This window comes from Pseudophryne corroboree, chromosome 5 (assembly GCF_028390025.1).
Source record: "Pseudophryne corroboree isolate aPseCor3 chromosome 5, aPseCor3.hap2, whole genome shotgun sequence".
Lineage (NCBI taxonomy): Eukaryota > Metazoa > Chordata > Amphibia > Anura > Myobatrachidae > Pseudophryne > Pseudophryne corroboree.
The window spans coordinates 277,494,683-277,505,949 of record NC_086448.1 but is presented as its reverse complement, the minus strand read 5'-3'; the positions used below and the strand labels follow the sequence as shown (position 1 = coordinate 277,505,949).

The 11,267-nt window shown below is 44.9% G+C and overlaps 1 protein-coding gene across 2 annotated transcripts in view; it reads right to left on the bottom strand.

Moving 5' to 3' along the window:
• Window positions 1-3,809: 3,809 nt before the first annotated feature.
• NEK11 (NIMA related kinase 11) overlaps window positions 3,810-11,267 on the bottom strand; it is a 959,809-nt gene continuing 952,351 nt past the window's right edge. For both annotated transcript variants that reach the window (XM_063922362.1, XM_063922361.1), the window contains one exon: window positions 3,810-8,233. In XM_063922362.1, coding sequence (XP_063778432.1) covers window positions 8,026-8,233 — 208 coding nt within the window. In that variant the 3' untranslated portion in view covers window positions 3,810-8,025. The remainder of the gene's footprint in view (window positions 8,234-11,267) is intronic.

Here is an 11,267-nt window from a genome sequence, read left to right as displayed (position 1 = left end):
ATTTTAGCTCCAAAAGGTACCAAATTTATATGCCGTTTTGCACAATAGTCCATTTCCACAAATGTCTTTATTTATTTTACAGTCTTGTGTGGTATATATGACAAATGGATAATAGAAAAAAATCACAGCACAGAAGGATTTGCAGCAAAAATGAAAAAGAACAAATAAAAAGGAGAGTTATGGTAGACTTACTATTGTTAACTCTCTGCGAGGTACATTGGGTCCCACAGGGAAACATCTGGGTGTAGAGTGGATCTTGATCCAGAGGCACCAACAGGCTAAAGCTTTAGGTTGTTCCAGGATGCATTGAGGCCTCCTCTATAACTCTGCCTCCAGGCACTGTGAGCTCAGTTTCGTTAACCAATCCAATGCAGTAGCAGGTAAGAGAGAAGGTAGATGTTAGTCACATAGAACCACATTCTCACGACAGGAGAAGGGACCAGCGGCTAATGCCATACAAACCCATAGAAGCTAGGTGCGTCCGGGTGGGCACCCCGTGGAACCCAATGCACCTCGCAGAAAAAGAGTTAACAATGGTAAGTCTACCATAACTCTCCTTTTCTGCAGCAGGTTACAATGGTTTCCACAGGGAAACATCAGGGATGTCCTAACGCAGTTCCACATGAGAGGGGACGCGCTTTAGCGGGTATGAGAACCCAGAGTCCAAAGGAAGCATCCTGGGAGGTGGAAGTATCAAAGGCATAGAACCTAATAACGTGTTCACAGAGGACCACGTAGCCGCCTTGCACAAATGTTCTGAGGACAAATCAGAAGAGATAAAGGCCCTCATTCCGAGTTGTTCGCTCGCTAGCTGCTTTTAGCAGCCATACAAACGCTAAGCCACCGCCCTCTGGGAGTGTATTTTAGCGTAGCAGAAGTGCAAACGAAAGGCTCGCAGCGCTGCTACAAAAAAAAGATTGTGCAGTTTCTGAGCAGCTCCAGACCTACTCAACGCTTGCGATTACTTCAGACTATTTAGTTCCTGTTTTGACGTCACGAACACGCCCTGCGTTCGGCTAGCCACGCCTGCGTTTCCCCAGGCATGCCTGCGTTTGTATCTGACACGCCTGCGTTTTTCCACACAGTCCCAGAAAACGGTCAGTTACCTCCCAGAAACACCCACTTCATGTCAATCACTCTGCGGCCAGCAGTGTGACTGAAAAGCTTTGCTAGACCTTGTGTGAAACTACTTCGGCTGTTGTGAAAGTACTTCGCGCATGAGCATTGTGCCGCATACGCATGTGCAGAAGTGCCGCTTTTTGGCCTAAACGCTGCGCTACGAACGAAAACAACTAGCGAACAACTCGGAATGACCACCAAAGACCGGAACCACAATCTCTTGGTTAGGGTGAAAAGATGACACCACCTTAGGTAAATAACCTGGGTGAGTTCTAAGAACTGCCTGGTCACGACAGGACAATGCGCCTAAGTCCGACACCGTTCTAGCAGGAGCAATAGCCAGTAAAAACAAGACCATGGCCGTGAGCCATTTAAGGTCCACCGTCTCAAGAGGTTCAAATGGAGACTCTTGCAGGGCATTCAGGACAACAGTCAGATCTCATGGAGCCACAGGAGGGACATAAGGAGGCTGATCCATAAGACACCCTGAGTGAATGTATGAATGCCAGGTATAGACGCAATGTTTTTGTGAAACCATACTGACAAGGCAGATATGTGAACCTTGAGGGAGGCCAAATCAATGGTGCCGCAACAGCTGCTGAAATGGTCACACCCACTTCCAAATAGTCCACAGTCAATAATCACAGTATGTAGATGTGTGCACCCTCTGGAATGATCCAGGATATAATTTCACAACAGTCACTTTATCATGAATTTTCCACCTTAGAGAATTTCAATCTGTCATGAATCTGACTATAGTTCTCATATTTGGTGACTTACCTCTGCCATCTGTCCTGGATCCTGCATCTTTTCTGCTCACTGGGATACACAGCTTGCCAGTACAATGAGTTTCCTGAGTGCTGACTTCTCTGCCTGGAAGGTAAGAGTTAACGAGCTCCACCTGTGGTGATTAACCTTCTGTGTGAATTCAGCAAGTCTCTCTATGCTGTGCCTACACAGCAATCATTGTTGTCATTATACTATATGCCTCTCTGACTCCAGTTGTCACCAGATACAGTCTCCACTGTGCTCAGCAATCGGGAGTTTAGGCCTAAAAGTCAGCATCCTCAGTTCATTTGTAGAAGTTCCGGCTGCAGTGTGTTTTCGGCCTGCTAGGCCTTACTCCACATCAGAGCCTAACCTGGAGTACTCACGTGACAGGGTCTGATAACCTGACCTGGAGTTATCCGATTCTGTGCCAGCCTGAGACTCTGTGAATCACGTGACTCTGTTCACCAATCACCAAGGACCAGGAAGTATAAGTAGACTTGTGTTACAGAATCTGCCAGTTCCTTGTGTCACACAGTTCTGTGTGAGCTTCGTAGCTGAGCTCCCTAAAAGTTAACACTTTTACTTTGGATCCTGTAAAACCCTACTCTTTCGCTACCCAATCTGGATTACAGTTGTGTTACCAGTTATATCCAGTATCAGTGTCGTCTTCAAGACACAGCTGCAGTATTCTTCAGTCTTGTCTTAAAGACACAGCCGCAGTATTCTTTAGTCTCGTCTTAAAGCCACAACCGCAGTATTCATCAGTCTTGTCTTAAAGACACAGTCACAGTATCCTTCAGCCACGTCTAAAAGACACAGCCGCAGCATTCTTCAGTCTCGTCTTAAAGACACATCCGCAGTATTCTTCAGCTTCGACTTAAAGTCACAGCTACAGTCTTCAATTCTTCAGCCTCGTCTTAAACTCACAGCTACAGTCTTCAGTTTTTCAGCCTTGTCTTAAACTCACAGCTACAGTCTTCAGTTCTTCTTCAGCCTTAAACAAAAAAGTCCAGGTGGTGCTTAATCATACTATTCAATAAAATGTATAAAAAAAATACAAACATGAACCTCCCGAGGGTTAAGTACACATTTTAACACATCAATATATTTATAAGAAAATTAGTATAAACAGCACAACAAATTAGAAAATAAGCTGTCAGATGACAGATATTAAACTTATACACTAGAAGCAAGTGTGTAAGGTCCGATCATTGCAGCTGGCATAAAATACAATTACGCCTCGGTGTGATAAAGAGGCAAGAGTACTTGAATAACAATAATACCTCAGCTGACTTAAAGGTGCATAAAGGCTGAATCCAAAAGAGAATGTGGATGGTGCAACTCACTCTAAACCAAACTGTGATCCAATTCTCTGCTCCGTGCATGACAGGGCATTTTCCTGCCTTTTGACAAAGACGCCCTGTCATGCGTTGAAACGCGTTAAGGAACAGGTTACCTATGCTACCATCCCGAGTGAATCTACTAGCATTTTCCACCTTTTAACAGCTTGGCATCACCTTTGTCTACTCGGCTGCAGATTCTCTGACTGACACTCGGTGTTCCATCTGCCATTAGCTTATAGCTCCTGCATTAACCTCTCCCACGGTGATGGCTTACACTCACACAGGAACTTCCAGTGCTGCTAGCGCACAGTGAGTGTCTCACCTCAGCTGCGGCAATCCACGCTGGCTTTCCATCCCAGAGCGTGGTCTCTCCCCGGCATATCAACCCCAGTGGGATCGAGGGAGCTAGTTCAGTTCAGTGTAAGCCATCACCGTGGGAGAGGTTAATGCAGGAGCTATAAGTAAGTTGTGCTGTTTATACTAATTTTATTATAAATATATTGACGTGTTAAAATGTGTACTTAACCCCCGGGAGGTTCATGTTTGTATTTTTTTAATACATTTTATTGAATCGTATGATTAAGCGCCACATGGACTTTTTTGTTGTGCTGCTAGTGTTTTGGGGTTGCCAATCCCCCTGTCCCAGTGGCTGCTGATATACAGATAAGAGGTACCACTTCTCGCTATAGCGCTAAAGACCATCTCTTTTTTTTCTTCTTCAGCCTTGTCTTAAAGTCACAGCCATGGTCATAGTTCTACTTACGGTTGCGTTTCCAGTTATATCCAGTACCAGCCTGGATTACAGTTGCGTTCCAGTTTACCAGTACACAGCCCGGTTCACAGTGCGGTTCTCAGTCTCACCGGCAACCAGCCTGGTTCTCAGTCTTACCGGTAACCAGTCCGGTTCAATGTCTTCAGCTCTCCTCCCAGTTCTGCGCAACTCCAGAGAACCTATTTCATAGTAACCTTGAGCACACAAACACCTACTCCTGTGACAGTATATCCAGTTCATTTTCACCAATACATTCACCATCCTGCTATCAACACCAAGTCCCTGGTGATCCAGTGGTCAGGACACGGCTCCCTCTGCCAAGGCCCGGGTTCGACTCCCTTACTACTCCTTACTACTTCATCTCACTGATTCCCACAGACCAACCAAATATACACATAGTCCTCCAGTTACCCACATGGACTTCACATACACGCCGGGTTCACAAAAACCACAGTCGTGACACAATCCCTCCAACGAATTTCATAACCAGTTTCTATTTCAATTCGTGTTCCTCCAAAAAAACAAAAATTGAGGAATATATAGTGAAGTACAGTTTATTTCCAATTAGACATCAAGATTTATTTCCATAAAATCAGAATCTACCCAAAAAATTTTGGGCAAGTGTGCGTACCAAATCTAGTGGGGTGTCAAGAAGTGCCCACCCTTTAGCGCATATGTGATGTTTGATCAGGTACCTCCCAAGATACCAGCACCTTCACCACTGGCTCAGCAACTTCTGTTCACACCCACTCACTTCTCGGTCTGCTACAATCTGTCCCAAATATCACCAACGTATTTCAGCTCCTTAAGAGCCTTTGTCAAGGTGTTTGGTGGCCTATAAGCCTGGGTTATTTAAACCTCCTGGTAAAATGTGATTAGCTCAGACTGTTCAGACTGTGTTTAGGTGATTTACACTTATTAGTTGTGGTATTGCTAGACACATCCTTAATAACAACGCTGGGTATATGCAATCAAAAACATTGTAATATCATAAATAAAGAACTAAAATGTTTGTACGTTCCAGCTCTCTGGAACGCATGCTGTCACTTCCGCTTCCGCTTCCGAGTGCTCCCGCTGGTGGTGGAAGCGCGTCATGAGTGGAAGTGCATCCTCTCTCCAGCAATCCCCTCCCGCTTTCGCCCACCAAGCGCTCCCGCTGGTGGCGGAAGTCATAAAGTAACGGACATGCATCACGCCTCCAGAAAACATTGTTTGAGTCCGTGGAACGCACAAGCAATTCTGCGTTCCACTGGGTAAACCTGGAAGCGTGTTACTACTATTAAGACATGCTGTGGACCGCATCCTGTCTATACGAAGTGACAATTGGATCAATAATCCAGCAAACAGTAATAAAACAATACTGTATATACAGAATTTTATAAATGGATTACTAATAAGTTTTAAAACAATATGCATTATAAATATAAAGTGCTAGTACATTTCTATACAGTAGCCCATAATGTCCACATGATAGATATTAATAAATTAGTAAAATCCATGGATAAAACACTTGAATAGTACATCAATTAATAACATAGGGCATATTATATAAAGTGCTTAATAATAACCCAATGTAGAGGTACTACTCCCATTGTCCACTAGGAGTTGAAAGACTTCCGGATGAAGACTCCACTCTCCGGCATGCACGTCCTGGTGACTGAGGAAGTCCACTTCCCAGTTTAGGACACCCAGAATGAACATTGCTGATATTGCTGGCAGATGGCACTCCGCCCAACGAAGGAATTTTGACACTTTCCATCATTGGAAACTTTCCATCATTGGAAACTTTCCATCATTGGAAACTTTCCATCATTGTCATGCAGTTTTGAGTGCTGCCTTGATGGTTTATGTATGCCACCGTAGTGGCATTGTCTCACCTTAATTGAACCGGCCTGTTCTGTACCAGAGGCAGTGCGAGAGTCAATGCATTGAACACCGCCTGCAACTCCAAAATGTTTATTGGGAGGAGTGACTCCTCCTTGGTCCAGCGACCATGAAAAGAGTGTTGCTCCAACACCACACCCCATCACCGCAGACTGGCGTCCATTGTGAGCAAGACCCAGTTGGGGATCCAGAAGGGATGGCCCTGCTCAATTGCTCAAAATGTATATATATATCTCAAAGCGTGGTCCTAGACCGGAGGTACAGTATATATCAGAATGCTCGTACAATATATTCTGTAATAGGTACACTTTTTCTTAACTAGTGCTGTCTGTATAAAGACATGTAGAATACTCAAGTGTTTATAAAGTCACAGCACTGTATACAGGCGGCTTTACAAGGGAAACCTTGCCCTGCAGACCCAGAGACCAGCCTGCTTAGAAGATGGTGCCCAGCGTCTCAGTCAGGGAGTGAGGGAGAGTGTGAGGTAGCTCCAGGGCAGGAAAATCTGCAGTAGATGTCGCCCTGGGCCGGGGAGAGGCTACAGGTCAAGCGCCAGCTCTCCTATGCTGGACTTCCACCCCAGGTACTAGCAAGCCTTATTAAATGGGGCGTTAGTACACCTGACCTGTGTTCTCTTGCCCTGGTGGTCTAGTGGGGTCCCTGTTCGGTGACAGTGTCCATGACAGCAGCGCGACCCGTCTCCCTAGGTCGCGAGTTAATGGTGGGTCCCATCTGGGGGACCCTTTTACCTCCTCCCCGTAGAAGCCACACGAACCAGGAGAGCGACTACGACCGTGTGCCTAAAGCCGCAAGCACCCAGGAACAGGCCGCAGGAGTATGCAACGCCGCTTCGGAGGTGACGGAGCTGCAGCGCTGAATTGTCACCATGACATACAGCGCTGACAGCCCAGTTTTGAAGACATTTCTGTTAGAAAAAGCTTTTACAGGGCTGCCCAGTGCAGCCCACCTGTTAAGTGACCTGTTGCTGCAGACACCAACTGAAACTGAGCTCACAGTGCCTGGAGGTGGGGTTACAGAGGAGGCCCCAATGCATCCTGGGACAGTCTAAAGCTTTAGCCTGTTGGTGCCTCTGGATCAAGATCCACTCTACACACCAATGTTTCCCTGTGGAAACCAATGTAACCTGCTGCAGAAACAACCTGTGCCACATTTAGTTTGATTTTACCTGAAATGCATACAGTTTTGAACTAGTACTTCCCCAATGTTCCATTGTTAATTGAAACCGGAAGAAAGATAACACATCTGTTCTAGAATGTTCCCCTCCTCCTGACTAGTAAACTGAATTGAACAGGTTTCAAATGTCATTGCCTCTACATTCAAAGCTTTCCACTTTTTTACTCTCTGAGAAACATCTTTACACCATTGGCAGCTGAATTGTGAGGTCTCTGGACTTCTAGCCAGGTGTATTTACAGTAAGTCCGACTGTTGGGAAGTGATCTAACAGCTCTGGTTGCCCCATCAGCCTAAGGGTACTGTACGGATGGTGTAATGGTTAGCATTACCGCCTTACAGCACTGAGGTCATGAAATCGATTCCCACCATGGCCTTAACTGTCTGGAGTTTGTATATTCTCCCTGTACTTGTGTGGGTTTCCTTCGGGTGCTCTGGTTTGCTCCCATACTCCAAAAATATACTGGTAGGTTAATTGGCTCCTGACAAAAATTAAACCTAGTATGTAAGTGTGCGTATGTACAGTACATGGGCAGACTACATGGGCCAAGTGGTTCTTATCTGCCATCAAATTCTATGTTTTTACATTTAAGACATAATACAACAGACAGATATGCCACAGGACCCTGCAATTGTAAAGTCATATTTTACTTTTAAGCGTAACATAGATTATACCGTATTTTACATGTAAATATCAAATCCGCTTTCTCTTTTTAGAACACAACATTTACATTTAATGTTATGCAATACTGTTGAAACTGGTAAAACACCTCAACATTTTAGAGAATTAAAAATGTTTCCCATTGATTTCTCCTTGTAAATGGATAATATCTGGCAGCAGGAGATGTGCAGATGTAATCTGCAGGAGAAATGATTTGCAGCCTTCTGAGATGCATATTAGTAGCACGTCTGGTTGCATCCGATTTTCTCCAGGGGTAACTGACGTCAGGCTTTGCTTTGCCTTGCTGATGCAGCTAAGAGCTCCTCTTCAAAGTAGAGAATCTGGTCCACCAGAAAGCACTCACTAGCCATAGACACCAAGGTCTCCAGATGCTGCTTCACCTCTTTTTCACTGGTGTTATTTTGTCGTGTCATCTTGAGGTACTTATAAACCTCTTCATATGTTTCCACTCCCAAACTTTGTAAAGCTGATCTAGAAATCACAAGCAAGAAAAAAAAAGACATTTGTTATCGTAAATAAAACATACTGGTAGAGTTAGTAATTGAAATTAAAGAACATACCAAATTGCACAATTTTGACAAACGACTCTGTGAAACCAGTTGAAATGTCGGGAAGCAGTTACAATACCGCTAGTCGGGATCCCGGAGCCGGAGGTCACAATGCTGACGCTGGAATCCTGACTACCGGTGAAATGCCGCTGCCGGAAGACCAGCACCACAGGCTATTCTCCCTCTGTGGGTGTCCATAACACCCATAGAGGGAGAATATAGCCTGTGGAGAGTGCAGCGAGCCACCGTGCCTGCAGCGTGGCAAGCGCAGCCAGCCAGCATGGGGTTTTCTAGCGCTCGCCCCGCTGCCAGCATACTGGTTGCCGAGATGCCGGTCTTGTGAATGTCAATGTATATACAGCAGACATACTGTAACACAAGGAAAACAACCGCTGCAGAAACAACTGCTAATGCATATACAAGAAAGACCTTATGTAGCTATTCATTCATTTGCTATGCAGCAAACTGGCATAAGTGGCAGATCCATTCACATTTATCAGAAATGAGCTGGTAAAACTCTTAAAAATCATCTTCTGCCTTAAGCATTCCTTAGGCAAAAAATGTTCCTCTCCACAAAGCAACAACAGTTATGTTGCCAGCCAAGAACAGTTGGCAGTGATAAACCATTTGATGAGTGACAGTAACAGTGACTACAGCGCTATAAACCTATGTAGAAAGAACTATGCATGTACGTATGTCGTGTCGTGCAGAGATTTCATTCCATAAGGATACTGGAAAGCAGATTGTAGTGACATAAGAAACATAAGCCATGAACTAGAAGAACATGTAACAAGACAAGAAAGAATGCAAGGATACATGTAAGGGGGAAATTAATGTCATTCAAAGGAACTTTTAGATCCTTACAGTATATATGATTCCTGATGATTTTATGAAGTGTTTCATCTACACAGAAAAAATACACAATACTGTATATGAACTTTGCTAGATAATGTCGGCTCACTATGTTGCTACTTAAAATACCTGATTATGCTATCATCTTATGTATATACTTGAATCTTCCCTCTATACTATATAAACATTCTATGAAAGCACCCAGATATATAATAATGGGCTATGATCTAACAAGTAAACTTCATAAGGAGTTACCCTGATAATATGAACTAACCCTACAATGTGGATATATAGAAAGTATATAATATAAAGGTGACAATTGTGTCTGGTTGGAATTCTCACAAACACTCATTATAATGGCTTATTGCTTTTAGAGTTGCAGAGTAGAAATTGTTTGTATTTTCCAACCATCTGCACAAGCAACACACAGTTACAACATTTAAAGAATGTTGCAATAGACCAGGGGTGGGGAACCTCTGGCCCGCGGGCCGTATAATGCCAGCAAATCCACTTGATCCGGCCCGCTGCTGTGTGTGTGTGTGTGTCAGGGGAAGAGACAGCAGTGTGCGCCTCTCCTGCCCCTTTGTGCTCAGTCCGCCGGTGCCATCTGTCATCTGACAGGACAGGGAGGAGAGCGCTGCTATGCACGGCGGCGGCGTGTAGGATCTCAAACCAGATGCCAGTTCGTGAGCCAATCAGAGCTCGTGGACCGGCAGCCAATCAGGAGCCGCTGCTGCCGGTCCGCGAGCTCTGGTTGGGTCACAAACCGGTGGCTGGTTTGAGGTCCTACATGCCACCGCGCTGACATAGCTGCGCTCTCCTCCCTGCCTGACCCCTGACAGCTGACACACACCACCGCCAGACTGAGCACTGAGGGGCAGGAGAGGCGCAAACTGCACTCTCCTCCCCTGACACAGCAGCAGCAGAAGAGCAGCAGCGGTAAGCAGCACAGTGGGGTGGGGGGATGTGTGTACCTGGCACTGTGGGGACATATTTGACAATGTAGGGGTATATCTGACACTGTAGGGACATGTGTGTACCTGGCACTATAGGGGCATATCTGGCGCCATGGGGGCATATCTGTGCCTGGCACTGTGGGCACATATGTGTATTTGGCACTGTGGGGGCATATGTATATCTGGCACTGTGGGGGCATATGAGCATCTGGCACTGTGGGACATATGTGTATCTGGCACTGCACTAATTGGGGCATAAGTGTATCTGGCACTGCACTAATGGGTGCATTGGTGTATCTGACACTATTGGGGCATATGTGTATCAGGCACTGCACTATTGGTGTCATATGTGTATCACGCCCCCATTTTGATTGGCCACGCCCTTTTTTTTTGCACACGTGCCTTCGGCGCGCGCGCACAGTATCTACTGGGGGCATATCTACCTGGGCATAACTACTAGGGGTATATCTACTGGGGCATAATTACTGGGGGCAGGCTAATTTTTTAGTTGATAATTTTTGTATGGCCCCCCCCGAAGGATTTTATAAATATTCAAATGGCCCTTGGTAGAAAAAAGGTTCCCCACCACTGCAATAGACAAATACTTTGATACTTAATCTGCTATTAACATTTTAGTAACATTCCTTCAGAAATAAATTCAGGGCTGAACTAAGCAAAATAAGCAAATGCTTAGGGCATCAGGGGAACTGGGACACCACAGACATTTTCCATTGTCTGATTTACCATAGACCACATGGAGCAATAATACAATACCACAAAAACAAAACTAATAATAAAATAGTAATAATAGAGGTTTAATGATATACATTAATCATTAATCTTGGGAATAAAATAGTATCTGTTAACTAGTAAACTGCCACACGGTCCACTGAGGATCACAGGATCGTTCTTGTCTTGGTTATGTTGGCTGTTCCATTCAGTCACCCATTGAGAAAGAGTGCAGCGGCCCTCAGTACAGTGTTGCCCGATACAGGTTTTCTCCAAATTTTGAGTTTTTTTAAAGGCCTTGTCGAGAATTCTGTAGATAACTTTTCTTTGGGGGAGTTTTGGAGAGGAAGATATATATGGGGCACCAAAATCTTTTAAGTGCTTAGGGCCGCTAAAGGTCTAAAATGGCCCTGACTAAAT